General features: G+C 39.2%; 1 protein-coding gene across 1 annotated transcript in view; it reads right to left on the minus strand.

Annotated features, from left to right (window-relative positions):
• Window positions 1–15,808, minus strand: part of MLLT3 (MLLT3 super elongation complex subunit) — a 300,966-nt gene that overhangs the window by 15,853 nt on the left and 269,305 nt on the right. Inside the window, exons 6-9 of the mRNA XM_023728567.1 lie at window positions 12,088–12,163; window positions 10,123–10,252; window positions 7,432–7,531; window positions 961–1,032 (exon numbers count right to left, since the gene is read on the minus strand). Of these exons, the coding sequence (XP_023584335.1) occupies window positions 961–1,032; window positions 7,432–7,531; window positions 10,123–10,252; window positions 12,088–12,163 (378 nt within the window). The remainder of the gene's footprint in view (window positions 1–960; window positions 1,033–7,431; window positions 7,532–10,122; window positions 10,253–12,087; window positions 12,164–15,808) is intronic.

Consider the following 15,808-nt stretch of genomic DNA (forward strand, 5'->3'; position numbering starts at 1 on the left):
AAGAGAAAAAAAGTTTAAGTTTGAACATGGAAGAAATAATGGGCATTACCATTTACATCAGAATAAATTCTTTAAAACAAACAAGTGTTCCTGCTAACACCTGACATTTGCCAGACAACAATGCCAGCAGTGACAGAAGACTGTCTTATGAAACGCAGAGCTCACTATCCAAATCAGCATCTGGTTTGTTGAGAGCTGCTCTGGAAGGGCAGAGGGGTACCCAGGGGCGGATTACCCAGTAAACAAGGGATGCACGGGCTTACTTGTGTTTACTTACTAATATTTGGCACACAATTTCACGTGGGTTTCACCAAGTACAAAAATGTGGTGAAACCCATGTGAAATTGTGCACCGCAGATTAGTAAAAGTAAGCACAAGTAAGGCCATGCATCCCTTGCTTACTGCGTAATCCGCCCTTGGGTGCACCTCTCTTTGCATATGCTCAGCCTCCCGAGTTCTTGTTAGCATAACTGCATGGGTGCCCCTAACTTCATTTGCCCTAAAGGCAAAGGAAAGGTTTGTGAATGCTGACCCCGTAAAGCATTTAGGGCCCTGCTCACACCAGGTGATCTAAGCCCACACAGGCCCTGTAGTCACCTTTCAGATGCATGATGCACACTTTGGAAAAGCATGGTGCACGAGGTTCAGATGTCCTGTTCACCTGAGAGTACCTGACCCCCTACCTCCACCACAATTCTCTTACCTCCCGATTCGAAGTGCCTGAAATCCCTTGATGATGCAGGCATCATGGCAAAGGCTAGCATAAGGCCAAGCTAAGTACTGATAATTTAAGCAAGACTTGAAAAACAAACTACGGAGCACTAGGATGAAGTGCTCGTCATTTGGACACTTCTGATGAAGAGAATGAAAGGAGAACCACCAAGAATGATCAAGGGAAACACAAAGAAATAGAAGATGTGTCAGTGTTGCAGCACTCACAGTCATGGAGCGGAAACCCACCTTGTCACATTCACCATTCTTTATTTGCTTATCTGATTTGCTTTGCTTTATTGGACTTTTCACTTCAAGAATCTAGGGATCAAAGAGAACACTGTTAAATTTGACTTCAAGCACTTCTTGGCTAACCAGCCACATAAACAAAGGCGCTCACTGAACGAAATGCTGTACAATAACATCACTTTCTAAATAGTACTCTCTTCTACATTATTTTCTTTCTTCTTATTTTACCTTTTCTTGGAAAATAAATTATTTATATCTGAAATGCTGAGTCAGAGCAACAGAACTTTAAAAATATGGATAATAAGGAAATTGATCTAAGCTTCCCAGGCTGATTCTCTTCTGTGACAACATTCGCACACATATGTACGGCAGCTGAGTTATACGGAGATTACGGTCCCCTTTGGCAAGAATTTTTTCTTATTCATTCTGCTGTGTCAGCTTGACTATCAGTGCTCAGTAGGCTAGGGATGATAAACATTCAAATGCCCTTTTTAGAACCTGACTTTCAGATTCTAAAAGTCATTCATATTCTCTAAATCAATGCAGCTTTGGAAATGAAGATGGCCATCAGTTACACTGGTTGCTCTCCACTCAAACTCAAACACGAGAGAGCCAGGACTATCTTCTGTATTTTAATAAATGATTTGTTTATAGATGATAAAACACCAAGTGCCTTTGCTTTCATCTGTACTGATTACAACTTTGGGTATGAACAGTAAGTTTTCATACTGTTCAGATTGTTGATGGAGAGTTGTTTCTAATTGATAAAAAGCATAAATGAATTATTATTTAATAAATACAGTTGATTAATTAGGCAAAATCTTTAAAATTGAAGATTATGAGAAGAACACTTTTTAAATGGCCCTTGGTTGAAAAGGTACTTTCTCCTTATTAATGAGGAGCGTTTGCAAATGTGTATAAAAAGTAATTTATCTTTTTCACTATAACCTCATTACCCAGTTAGTAGTTATTAGAATCTGAGGCTAATATAAAGGAGGAATATGCCAAATCAAACAAGAATTGATGCCTTTGAATTACGGTGTTGGCATAGAATATTGAATATACCATGGACTGCCAGAAGAATGAACAAGTCTTGGAAGAAGTACAGCCAGAGCCCTCCTTGGAAGTGAGGATGGTGAGAGTTTGTCTCATGTACTCTGGACATGTTATCAGGAAGGACCAGTCCCTGGGGAAGGACATCATGCTTCGTAAAGTAGAGGGTCAGCAAAAGGAGGAAAACCCTCAGTGAGATAGATGACACAGTGGCTACAACAATGGGCTCAAACATAGCAACGATTGTGAGGATGGCATGGGACCAGGCAGTGTTTTGTTCTGTTATACCTGGGGTCGCTATGAGTCAGAACTGACTTGATGGCACCTAACAACATGACCAATCAGACTTACTTAAGAAGCCTCATATCCTGCTGCTCTTCTCTTTACCCATTCTCTGTCCTAACTCAATCAGTTCTGTTTTGCAGGTCTACCATATTCTACAGCCTAAAGAAGATGTTAAGAATGAATCCACTTTTAATTTGTAGTAAAAAGAGCACTGACTGGCTCAGAAACCTAAGCTTAGGTTTTGGGGCCTCAAAAAATGAAATGAAATGAGAGAGGTGGACAAGATAGCATCCAGATTCTTCAGCCATAAAATTTTATACTACTAATAGACTTTTTACTTGTTGACAACAGGACCATGATATTCTGGAAAAGACCAAATACTTCTAAAAGGGTATATTTTCCACTGAATTTAGTGTAATGTATAGGTAAGAATTGTGCTTTTAAAATTGCCCTTATTTCTTCTTATTTTCTAACCTTAAGATAACCAAATGGCTATTTTGACGAGATTAACTTAAAATACAATACTTTTGGCAATTCAGGGAAATTACTTCACAGCAGAGGCAAGGCAATTGTTTTTAACATGCTTCACAGTAAAGGAAGCCAAACCAAAACCCCCCTAAACCGAAAAAACAAAAAAAACAAACCCATTGCTGTCAAGTCGATTTCAACTCATAGTGACCCTATAGGGCGGAGCAGAACTGCCCCCCAGTGTTTCCAAGGAGCACCTGGTAGATTCAAACTGCTGACCTTTTGGCTAGCAGCTGCAGCTCTGAACCACTACTCCAGAACACCACCCTACATCCACAATTTCCTCCTCTCTATTGTTGTTGGAAATGAGACTTCTAGGGAAAACTCGGTGCTCAGAGACCTAGGAGTAAGTAGGTCAGTAGATGGCACTCCTCCCCAACTCAGATTCCAGGCTGGGCAGTGCAGAGACAATCTGCTGAGATTTCAGGCAAGGGAAAAAACAGTGCCTGCCTCCCTGCCTGCCTTGTGCATTAGAGAACTGATTTTGTTCCCGTCATGTCCCACCGCCCCCTCGGTCCCATTCCCCAGCTCACTGCACTCTAGGTGTCAAAGTGACCGAGAGTTCTGTATTTGCAATGGAACTTTGCTAACTGGGTTTAGAGACTTCTACCATCTTCTCTTCAGAGCAGAAAATGGAGCATTTGGGGGACTTAAAATCCACCCCACACATGCTGCAAGTACTACAGCACAGAAGGCCAAATACACTGAAATCCTAGTTTCTTTTTTCTGAAGCTGCAGTGGCAGCAACAAAAGCTCCGGGTGTCAGTGATCCGCCTCAAGTTACTGAGTGGCTGCCCAAAGAGGGCTCAGTTAATCTTCCTTCTTTGATCTCTCCCTGCTCCAAAATAAACAGCTTTGTCAAAACCTCATTCTGAGAGAGCTGAGCCACGCTGAAGACAATTGTTTTACTTATGATCATTTCTTATCTTTAGGGAAACGACTCCAGAATATAAAAAATACAGCACCTTGTCTTCCACAGGCTTATTTCAAACCAGTTTAACTGGATACTTTAATTTCATTCAACATGCCTTGCAGGCTGAGAGGTGATTTATGATATTCTGAATATTTTAACTCTGGTTCAATGGATCACTTCCTTCGGTCAGGGTTCTCCCCCCTCTATACTTTTGGCTTTAAAGGACCTGGTACTTTGATTTTATTTGAAATTCACATAAAAGAGGTTTGGCGTGAAAGGACCATCTCTGATTAAAACTGGTATTCCCCATTGAGCTATACCAAGGGAGACAAGAGACCCAGACTGCCTAAATGCACCATTTATAATATGGTAAAAACTCATTGCTGTCCAGTCAATTTCGACTCCTAGTGACCCTAGAGGACAGAGTAGAACTGCCCCGCAGGGTTTCCAAGGCTACAATCTTTATGGAAGCAGACTGCCACATCTTTCTCCCGCAGAGCTGCTGGTGGGTTTGAACTGCCAACCTTTCGGTTAGCGGCCAAGCACTTAACCACAGTGCCACCAGGGTTCCCTTAATAATATGATAGTCTCTGAAAATAGAAGAAACGTGCTTAGGATAACCTCTGGGCTGAGAATCTGAGAATCAAAGTCTCAAGATTATATTTTTCTGCATCCCTTTGTGAGAAAAGACAACTCAATTACTCAACAGATGGATTCTCTACTGATAGATCTTTCATGTTAATGATTACAAGTAGCTCCTAACAATTCTCAGGTTAATTACTTGCTTTGTTGACATGCGGCTCCTCTGTTCACTTTTTTTTCAGTAGTTAGAAAATGTTTGATTCAATTAGCACTTTCCTTCTTCCCCAGTCCCTGAAAGATGTGAGGAAAGGCAGCAGCAACTCAGCTTTGTCTGGCACTTTACAGAAACTTGGGAACTCATTCTCAATGTGCGGACAGAGAACAACCAAGGGGTATGGAACAAGGAAACTGAAGATCTTCCCATTTCGGAGTTTTAAGCCTTCACAGTATGTTTTCATCTATTTTATTTGATGTGAAATTTCAGATTATTACGTACACGTTTAAATAAAGGACTAAAAACATATTCCAGGGTGAAATTTAAGTAGCTTTTGGAGATTTTATAAATCTTTACTGTCTCCGTCCATCTGATGATGGAACATGGAGAACTAAGGAATAACAGTAATAGCAATGGTCATTTTTTAAAAGTCCCAGAACACGGACTTAAAGGGATAGAGTCACATCTGACCCAACACAAGTGATCTAAGTGGGTAAAGCAAGCAGTCCTAAATAAATTTTAAACCTGTTCTTGCTCTCCCAGCTCCAAGGATGCCATGTATACTGCTGTGGTACATGTATTTCCCACCCTAGACTAGCTAAAAGTGAAAGCATATGGGCTTTCTTATTATTCTTACAGGTGCATGGAGAAAGTGACATATAACTGAGTATTTCTGAAGGACTGATGATTCACATGTGTGAAGCTACATCTGTCAAATAAACACATGCCAAGGAACCAGTGGCATGCTATTTAATCGGATAATTTTTACCCTCTCCAGATAGATGATATCATTTGTTTTTGTTTTTGGCTAGACAGGTAAAACATGTCTGACAAACAATCCAAATCTTTCCCTAAAGCCAGGGCCAGCTTGAGACTGCCTATCCAGAGAGGGTTCAGGGGCAGCTACTACATTAGAACGGCAAGATGGAGGATTGTTGGAGCGGCATTTACTCAGCAAACACAGTCTTAACACTGAAGGAGATGAATGAGGGGCACTAAATCATATCCAAGTCCCTGGGTAGTGAAAACAGTTAATGAGCTTGGCAGCTAACTGAAAGGTTGGAGGTTCGAGTCCACCAAGAGGCACCTCAGAAGAAAGGTGTGGTGATCTACTTCTGAAAAATCAGCCACTGAAAACCTTATGGAGCAAAGTTCTACTCTGACACATGCAGGGTTGCCATGAGTTGGAAGTGACTCGACGGCAACAGGCAAAACGTATTACCCACTGATCATCTTAATTCTAATATACCACCAACTGAAAGCAGAAACTGGGCCTAAATAGGCTCAAATTGCATATAAAAAAATATTCAGGGTCCAAATTCTATTCTTTTGCCAGCTCATATTTAAGTACAAATTAATAAAAGAACTCCAATTACCTAGTTAGCCAGTCCAATGTTCTTCTCAACTGATTGGCTATGATTCTTATGTCCTTCCTCTTTTTAGTTTCTCCTGAAATGCTTGACTTGTGGTAGGCAATCATGCCAGTGGTGAAAGGTAGCTGAGTAATGGGCATGGCTGGCACTAGAGATGGTAAGAGGCATGTGCTACAGGGGGCCGGGGTAATGAATTAGGAATCAACTAACTTTATGAACACCCAACCTGCAACAGATGATGAGCCTGGGCTGTCATTCATAGGCAGAATACAAATAAACTGCAGATGAACGGGTGAGGTAAAGAGCACAGACAGTACTCCTGCTTAACAGTGAAGGATTTAAGTTGTAGATGAACTTTATAAATGAGTTTTAAATTGCAAGAGATCTTTGCTTTTGCTTTACACAAAATTCAACAAGAAAATGCCTTCATTTATAAAGCAACATTCTCCAAGTAAAACAAAGATCCCAAATTCAAAGTTAAGACCACTTAAAATTGTAGGACACCCGTGAAACAGAATAATTTCAGAAAAAATATAGTTCTTTTATTTTCAAGTTAATATAAAGTAACCTGAATTAAATAGTTATTATAGAGGTCACAGGGAATCTGTCTAAATAAAGAGATAAGAACAACTTAACAGTAATGAGATTATCAATTCAATGCATAATAAGGCTTCTACAATATTCACAATACTTGAAAATAATCTATTTTAGTATTTTAAATACACATCTTATTCATTGGTTTAACAAAAGCTCTTCATTACAGCTTTCAAAGTACTGCCTAGAACTTGTTCAAATAACTATATTCTGAGTCGACTGTCAAATTAATAAGCTTTCCTTTCACTTGATTTATAGCCTATAGCGCCATGATAATCATCATCATCTTCTCTGCACTTTATAAACTATCCCTTACAATTCCAAGTGATGGTCCTCTCTTTCTGAATGAGCACACTAAAGCAGTGTGTAAGCACACTTATCATAATAAATATCCACCATCAACTGAGCACCAACAAGGTACTGGCACTATCTCATGACCTTTATATATAGTATTTTTCATCTTTCCTGGAACCTGCAAGGTAGATGTTAATATTCCCATTTACAGATGAGGAAACTGAGGATCAGAAGTTAAAAGTTAATTTCCCACCAGTAAATAATGAGTAGTAAAGCAAAGAACCAGACTTTTTACTAGTCCCAAAGGCCATATTCTTTCTAATTTATTATGTTATCTACTTACTGCTGAGGGGAAAAATATATGGAAATCAGGAGTAAACGGGCAACACTTTTTTGTCACCATCCCTTCCTGCATCTACTTAATTAACTCATCCAATGGAACATAGTCATCTTCTTATAACAACAGATATTCTTTTACCCTAACTGTGTGTTTATTCCAAAGTTACAGATCCCCATTTATTAGGCATTGAGAGGGACTTTGTTTATAATGAAGAGGTAAAAAGTTTCATGTGCTTTGTAAATACGATTACATCTAGTTTTTCCAAGTCTTGGAAAGTGCAAACACAGCAATTTACCTGGTTGTTGTTGGTTTTTAATAAGGGCGGTGGAGGTTCATGATGTAGAGGTGAAGAAGCAGAACTGCTTTCACTATCACTGCCATCACTTAAGCTAACTCTGAAAAGACAGACAGAGAGAAGTCATATGCATCAATAAAAACAGATGATTGTTGAAACATCCATGGTAATGGGCACAGGGAGCAAGGAACCGAAACCCTAACCATCGAGAAGCTCATTTTAAACAACAGCTAACATGTATCGGAGTTTGTTTTGTGTCTGGAACTGTGTTACGTGCTTCACCTACTATTTCTTGTATAATAATTCCCTATTTTGCAGATGAAGAAACCAAGGCTTAGAGAGACCAAGTCTTTGCCTGGGGTCACAGGGGTAGAAGTGGTGGATCTAGTATACAAAGCCAAGCAATCCGAACCCAAAGCTAGTGCTCAGCCACTAAACTTTACTGGTATCATTTGTTCATTTATTTCCCTGTTCTGGCTCCATCCACCTACTATCATCAAACATGCCACCCAAGCTTGCAGGTCAACAAAATGAGACAGTTTGCAGGTTACTACCTTTCGTTCTCCTTTCCCTTGCCACTTTGCTACAGATGAAAAAATTACAAATATGACTAATACACAGGCTGCGGAAGTAGAAGCAGCAGCTAAGAAGAATGTGGACACCAGCCCTACACTGCTGACAGTTCAGGGTGATATCTGAGGAATCGAATGTGTGAACCCCAGCATGTTAGAACCATTACCAATCATTTCTACTGTGCAGTGATTCAAGGCTGTCTCTAGTTCACAACATGTATACAGTTCACACAGCATTCATTGGGAATATGCTACAGGAACCCGAAGAAACAGTGTTTGCGAAAACTGCTGTAAAAAAATACAATGATATCTTTCAATAACTAAAGACAATAAATATACCACCTCCTCCCCTATTTTTCTTTTCAGATCAAAACAGAGCTTCCTTTTAGCCAGAGTAAGAAATATTTCTTTATTCTGCTCTGCTGCATGTCTGCCCTCCTTCTGCAGTGTCTTCACTGTTTGTCCCCCTCTCTCTGGTTATACAGTAATCTAATAAAATATTCTTCTCAGAAACAGAAAATGCTTTAGAAATCAGGATAGTTTTTCTTTCACTCTGAATAGGCAATCACATTCTAGCTCTATAATATATTCAGATAGACAAGATACAAGACACAAAATGCAAAGGATACACTGGGACACCCTTTTAGCAAAAACTGATGGAACTTGTTTTTCTTAACTAAATTACATTAATGAAGTGTTCAGCTGAAGCGCTGCTTTAAAATGCTTCTTGACTGAAGTGGAAGGCTGAGTATTTAAACTGATTAAACAGTTGAGACTTCACAAGTGCATCAAAGATCAAATGTTACACTGGCACTGCTGTACTAACAGCACATGTCAGGTGAGCAGAAGAACATCTCCAACAATACTGAATCCCATCAGACAGCTCACAACGTGTCTCATCTGACCCACACTTGACTCCACGAATGGGGCAGGAAGTGGGTGGGCCACAGGTAATCACAAAACACCCAGATCTTCGAAATCATTGCAACTTGGGAAGTTGTCTAAATAGGTCATACATTTTTTCATCAGCTAAATCTGAGAGCAGCCGGTGGAGAGGATTTAGCTGGTATAAATATGCTCCCAAACTCCAAGGTTTAGTCTACTTTTAGGACTTTTTGCCCTACCAGTTTCCTTCCTGTCAGATTAAAGACTTCTAGAGGAGATGTTATAAGGCCAAGGCTATACGTTTCCTTACTGTCTCCTATTTAAAAGGAATACAGAGGGGTGATTTTGGGAGAAAGAAGTGTTGAGTGTGGCCATAAGGAACGGTCATTGAGAGATCTGACAGGCAAACCCTGAAGAGGCTCTTCTCAAAGGACACTTAAGGAATTACCAATTACAAAACATAGTCTATCCAGTTTGGGTAAAGATAGCATTCTTTTTAAGAACTTTAGGGCCCTCTACACAGTAATGGATAATGGGAAAAGATTTAATGCAATATACTATAGACGTAATTGGTTTTGAGTTCAAGTAGAATCATTTTTTCCACTCAAAACGTAATAAAATAAGCATGCCTATTTGTTTTCCTTATGATAAAGAAATAAAATCCTCAAGGCAATTTCAAGTTGATTATTAATTATAAGTGACATGAATTACCATTTTATAATGTGGAATTATGCCTCACAGCATTAAAGCTACTTAAGGAATCTAATTGTCAGCATACTTAAAAGGAATTTCTTTTCTGGAAGACACACACAGGTGACCCTAGTTTTAATTAGATCACACATAACTCACTGAAGCCAATTATGTATTTCAAACTACAAACAGCAAACATTTCTTCAAATTCTCAGACTACCTCCAGCAATGGACCTACACAAACTCTTCAAATGAAAACAGACCTTAATTTCAGCAGTCCTGCCACCTGGCATATACTTACAAGAATAAGGGCTTCTAATATGACTTTCTCCTATAAAACCTGTCCTTTCTGAGAAAAGAAATAAATAGTTCCCTGCAGAGATGAGTGTAAGCATGACAAGGCGTCCAGGCTTCAAATGAATGCGGCCAGATAAGTGCCATTGCTTTTGGTGTTTTACACCTTTGCTGTGATTATAGTAGCGTAGATCTAGATAAAAAGTACGACTCCATCGCAGGGAACCTTCTTTCCTTCTAAAACACTCACCTGCGACTTCGACTGCCCCCTCTATTTACAGGTCTCTCCATTTCAGAGTCATTGTCATTATCCTCTGCCTCATCTGACTCCTCCTCATTGTCATCAGAATGCAGATCTTTCATTATAGACCTTAAAGGACCTGAGAAAAGACAGTGACCACAGGCAAGCACAATACATCAGACACAGGGAAATGCTTACCAGCAACCACTCCACTGAATATTTGTTAAAAATAATCATGATCGTACATATTCATGCATTTTATAAAACAAATGGTAAAGTTTCTAGAACGCAACTTCCACCAAAACGTTGCTTTTATAACAGATGCTCCAAAATGTTTATTAAAGAATCTCTATTTTCTAGGAATTTCTTTTCTATATATTTTTCTTCCCTAACCAAAATAACACACATAAAAAAACAGAAAAACCTATTAGTAAATTGAATGTTTTGTTAGGTTAATCCATGTATTGAAAAGTTGAGACTATAAATCACTGTGGTTGTAACTTGCTCTTGGCAAAGCAACCTTTGTGTGGTAGTTTTTGATCTATTAAGGTTTAGCGGTTCCTTTTATTTCAAGGTCGATTTCAGGTCAAGCACGCATTTCAGTCAAGTTCAGATTATAAGGTATTTCAATTCCATGGTGTAATGTCCCATCTCTGATCTTCATATTGATCTTGGACACAAGGTCTCATTGAAACAATTTTATACAGCCAATTTCCATTTTACTTTTTTAAGAAATTCCTGGCAAAATACCAGCATGTATTTATATAGATAAGACCATGTAATAAATCAGGTGTCCAGAAAATTCAAGAGAGTATCCAATATTGGTGGAAGAAGAAAATCAAGCCATAACTAATTTTATTGTAGGGTTGTGTGGGTGAGGTGGGGGGTGGGGGTGGGGAATAGAATTAAAAGGACAGAAAAATCTCAGTAGTATGCCTTACTTCACTTAACTGCTATAAATGTGGGGAAACCAAGATAGACATTTTGAATGTTAAAAGAAGAGATTGTAAAGGCAATCAAAAAAGCAAGAGAGCACTTGATTCTAGATGAGGCAATTTCCATGGTCTAATCTAAAATAGGAATATCTGAGTTATCACGAACTCAGTTCTAAAATAACTATTGACTCCCCCAAAACTCACATTCTGCAAAACTCAAATTTCTCTGCTTCTGTAGTGGGCTTATGTCTTTGGAAGTCAGAGGAACAAGAACTCTGAATAGTCACAGTGATCACTGTCTTCTTCACACCGTTTTTTCCTGGAAGCTTAACTTTTAGCCAAAAACACACACAACAACCCTTTCAAAACGAGTAAGTCCATCAGGAATTCAGTGTGGTCAATGAAAAATGTGACGTTCAATATGATGCTTAAAAACTAGCTATTCTTTGATATGAAGTCGCCTTTCATGTTAAAAAAAAAAAAAGAGAGAAAGAAAAGCCGACACTTGAAGATTTTCCACACAAAAAAAGTGGAAACTATAACTACTCAATGTTCTAGTTTAAATTTCTTCATTCCAAGTTCATGTAACATTTGTTTATGAGTAGAGGAAAATTATATTTAAAAAACAGTAAATTAACACTTTTTAAAGAAGAAGGCCTATTAAACTGTAGAAAAATAGAGGAAATGAAATGAATGTGTCCACATGGGAAAGTGAAAATCTGTTTCCCTATGTCAAAGTCTCACAAGACCAGCTTTTGCTATTGCATTTCCCTTGGGAACTCCCTGGAATGGGCTGTGCCTATAATCCTTTTGTAAAATGGGAATCTGATGGCAGGGACTGGAAAAGGGGGAATTTCTAGAGCCTGGCCTCATACATCAGAACAATTCTCAAGTGCATTCCTAGGGGAAATAAATACAACTGCATAAAGGCCAAGTTATCGCTCAGATAATAAAACCCATAGAAGATAGGTCATAAATCAACTCATTAAGATGCTTTCTGAGAATAGTGCCTCATAGTTTGCCTGGGAGATGTTGATACCTTGTTGCCTGGTCTGGGACGGTGTGAAGCTAGAGCTGGAGCTGGAACTGGAACTGGCAGGACTGGGCTGTTCGGACTTTAAAGAAGAGAAAGATGCCATTAATAAATTTATAGGACACTATACACCTAAAATTGAAAACAATACTGTTGCTTATGGCACCCTCTGCAAAAACACTGAGTCTGTGCAAGAAAATGACACACATTTCATTATGTCAAAAATACTAGGAAGTCATGTTATCCTTTTTTTTTGCCACCTTGTTTTCACTAGGTGCAGAAACAAGTATATAGATTCAAGGATTAAGAGATAAATGACAAACTCAAGGATCAAGAGATAAATGCCTTCATATTACATGCAGGAAGAAACTGGCTTTGATTTCAGTCCTATGTTTACTGCTCTTTCTGAAAGATACCTTGATTACCCTTTCTGCAATGTCTGATTGACTCAACTGGTTAAAACATAGTGGTTATGAGGCCAAGGTCACTAGTTCAATCACATTATAAGCCAGTTAATTTTACTCTGGTCCAAGGCCATGACCCAACCCTAACCGTTTTCACCCACAGTTCACAAATGGAAGCCAATGTTCACAAGAGAGCTGGCCAAGCTCCACAAATGAGTAGGGGAAAATGTAACTATGAAAAACAACAACAAATACCCTTTAATTCCACAGCCTATTAATGGCAGGGAAAGAGCATCACACTCGTCCACATTTCCCACATTTCAATGAATTCACCCCATCCTTTAGTACCTAAAATAGTTCCACATCCTCCTTGACCCATTCAACTCACAATTCTCTTTCACTTCTCCAAACCCACTGAAAATGTACTCTATGTGTCGCCTGTTTGCTTATCAGAAGATTCTGCGGCATTACCCTGCCCTGAAGTGTTTATCTTTTCTCCCCAGATAAGACTATAGACTGCTAGCACTTGTAAAAGTGTGTGTGGAGGGCTGTCTTGTACTTCTTGTTATCTCCTGGTACTCAGCATAATGCATTGCATACAGCAGGTACTCAATATCTGTGCCTGACAACACACTAGACTCTTTGTTCCACTGTCTGCCACAGATTTTATGAGATACTTTATTTCAGGTAAACATGGGAAGAGCAGACACATGGACAAAGCTTGCAAAGAAATTGATCACAGCACCAACACACTTGAATTTTACATATTTAAGGCCAAATATATTTAAAAATAACAAATGTTGATAAATTTGGTTGAAAGAGTTGACTATTTCCATCCCATTTCTATTGTGCTCACAGTCTCAGCTATGCACTCATGTTATTCAAGAAACAATAGTGCCCTAAATAGTGTCTCTTTTAAAGAGCTATCTATATGGGATCAAATTGACAACAGCAACTCGAAACATTAAATAGGAAGTTTAGGGGGCAGTGAGTTTCTGTTAAAGGTGGAGGAACAATTTAGAAAAGGAGGGTAAGAATGGGTGCACAACTTGAAGAATGTAATCAATGTTACTGAATTGCACATGTAGAAATTGTTGAACTGGTGTATGTTCTGCTGTGCATATTTTCAACAACAAAAATAAAATATTTTTTAAAAAAAGAAACAATTGAGGTCATCCCATGTACAAGACACATCATCTTTCTACTTCACTCAACGCATGACCAAGTTTTTCAGTGCCACGTGGAAAATGAACGAAGAGCACAATCAGAAGCCCCTAATTGATGATGAGACTCTCAGTTCCGTTTATATTGCAGTTTCTCACTGCCGATTTTTTTCATCTCCCCTCTTAGCACTAGACCCGTTTCCCCCCAAGGAGCACCGATCTCCACAGACCCAGACACAAGGAAACACTTTCAGACATTCCTAATGTACACTTCATCTCCCTAGGCTGGATGGGAAAACAGGTGTCAGCAATCTACTGCTCATGCTGCAGGAAAAGAGCCAGACAGGATCTCTAATGAGTAGCAGGCGGCCCACCAACCTTCACCACGGCAAGATTTACTTGAGATTTGCAGTACAATGTCCTACATGTTGCTGTTTGCAACTCACAAGAGCTGGTTTACAAGTGCCAATGCCTGCATGAGGTACTCTTTATTTCTGTGGAGTGGCTCTTCCACTGTGAGCCCCAACGGTGAGTTACACAACTGAAAGGGCATTCATTCGGTTAGCATTTATGTCAATGCCCAGCTGCAAAGCATTTCTCCCAGGGGCCGCAGAGTACTCCTTTTCCTCTCCAAGTTGCTCTTTTCAGTCATGAAAAGTGCCTGCAAACGGTATTATCTTGATAGCTCTGGAAACCATTTGAGAGCCAAAAAAGAACTTTCAGTGAGCAGAGAGTGTTAATTTCCCACCCTGCTTGACCAGAGCTGGACTTAAAGGGGCTGTTCTGCCAGAGTTATTTCAGAGATTGATATTAACAAGGATAACAAGAGAGCATGGTGGCCAGCTCTCCAACTACCCCAGCTAAACTTGACCCATCTGTCTCAAGCATCATGTCAACACCAAAAACAACTCTGGAGACAGCCGTCATTTAGCTTCTTAATAATAAACAAGATTAATAATTCCAGAGTTGCTAACCTTCAGAAACTGACAAATAGTAGAAGCACATATTTACGTTCCATTCAACATTTATGATTAACACCCTGTCTCTTCCAGAAGGCATTTAAGGAGGCTTAAAATAGGAGACGCGTTAATTCAATGAGAATATTAAAATAGAAAGTTTAAACCAATAGAGCCAAATAGAGATGGCTGAAACGTTGAATGATGGGTAGTGATGTCCTGGAAGCTTTTGGCAGTCAGGACAAGCATCTGTGGGATTTTAGAGCTATGGGACCTTAGAGATGACCTTTAGGCAGTAATCCTCACACTTCAGTGGGCATCACAATCACCTGGAGGGCTTGTCAAAACATGGACTTCTGGACCCCACCCTAGAGTTTCTAATTCAGTAGGTCTAGGGTGGGGCTGAGAACCTGGAGTTCCTACAAGTTCCCAGGTGATGCTAATGTTGATGCTGCTGATCCAGGGACCAACCAGACTTTTGAGAACCACCGACCAAGGTCCCAGAGATTCATGACCTTTACCATGTGCCAGAATCAGCTGGGCGCCTCTATGTATGAAGAGGTTTTGGCTCAACAGGTTTGGAGTGGGAGTCCAGGCATATTTATATTTTAAAATTTCAGCTGATGATATTAATTAAAATTCCAGGTTGAGTACCACTGATTCTAGGTTAATCCCTTCTCTTTTTCTAAATGCAAAAAAGTATTTTTGAAAGAATATAATATTTAAGAAAGCATAAGCATATACATCATGAGAAAAATCAGCATCCTACTACTCTATCCAGAGGAAGCATCCGTTCCTGCATACTCTCCAAAATGTTTTGCGAGAAAGCACCCTGACAGAACAGTTACCACTCAATAAAAATATTTATGAAACATGTACAATCATGTCATGGTGGACAGACCTTTAACTTAAACTGGCCCGTATGGAATTCAACTGAATATTAAGTCCTCAAAACACCATTCTGCTGACACATTCCTACATTTCATCAAGTCCCACAAAACAAAGCTGTAGCTCATTTTAAATGAAGTCTGTTTTTTATTTAAAAAAAAAAAATCAGATTTACCCACCAAGATACAAATCAAGGATAATTATATAAACCAGAGAAGTGTATTTGATTTACAGAAAATATACTCACCATAGCAGAGCTAGAAGACGACCCCTAAGGACTGAAAAAATTATGGTATCCTCATCTCCACACCCTAAG

Source organism: Trichechus manatus, unplaced genomic scaffold (assembly GCF_000243295.1).
Source record: "Trichechus manatus latirostris isolate Lorelei unplaced genomic scaffold, TriManLat1.0 scaffold00025, whole genome shotgun sequence".
NCBI lineage: Eukaryota > Metazoa > Chordata > Mammalia > Sirenia > Trichechidae > Trichechus > Trichechus manatus.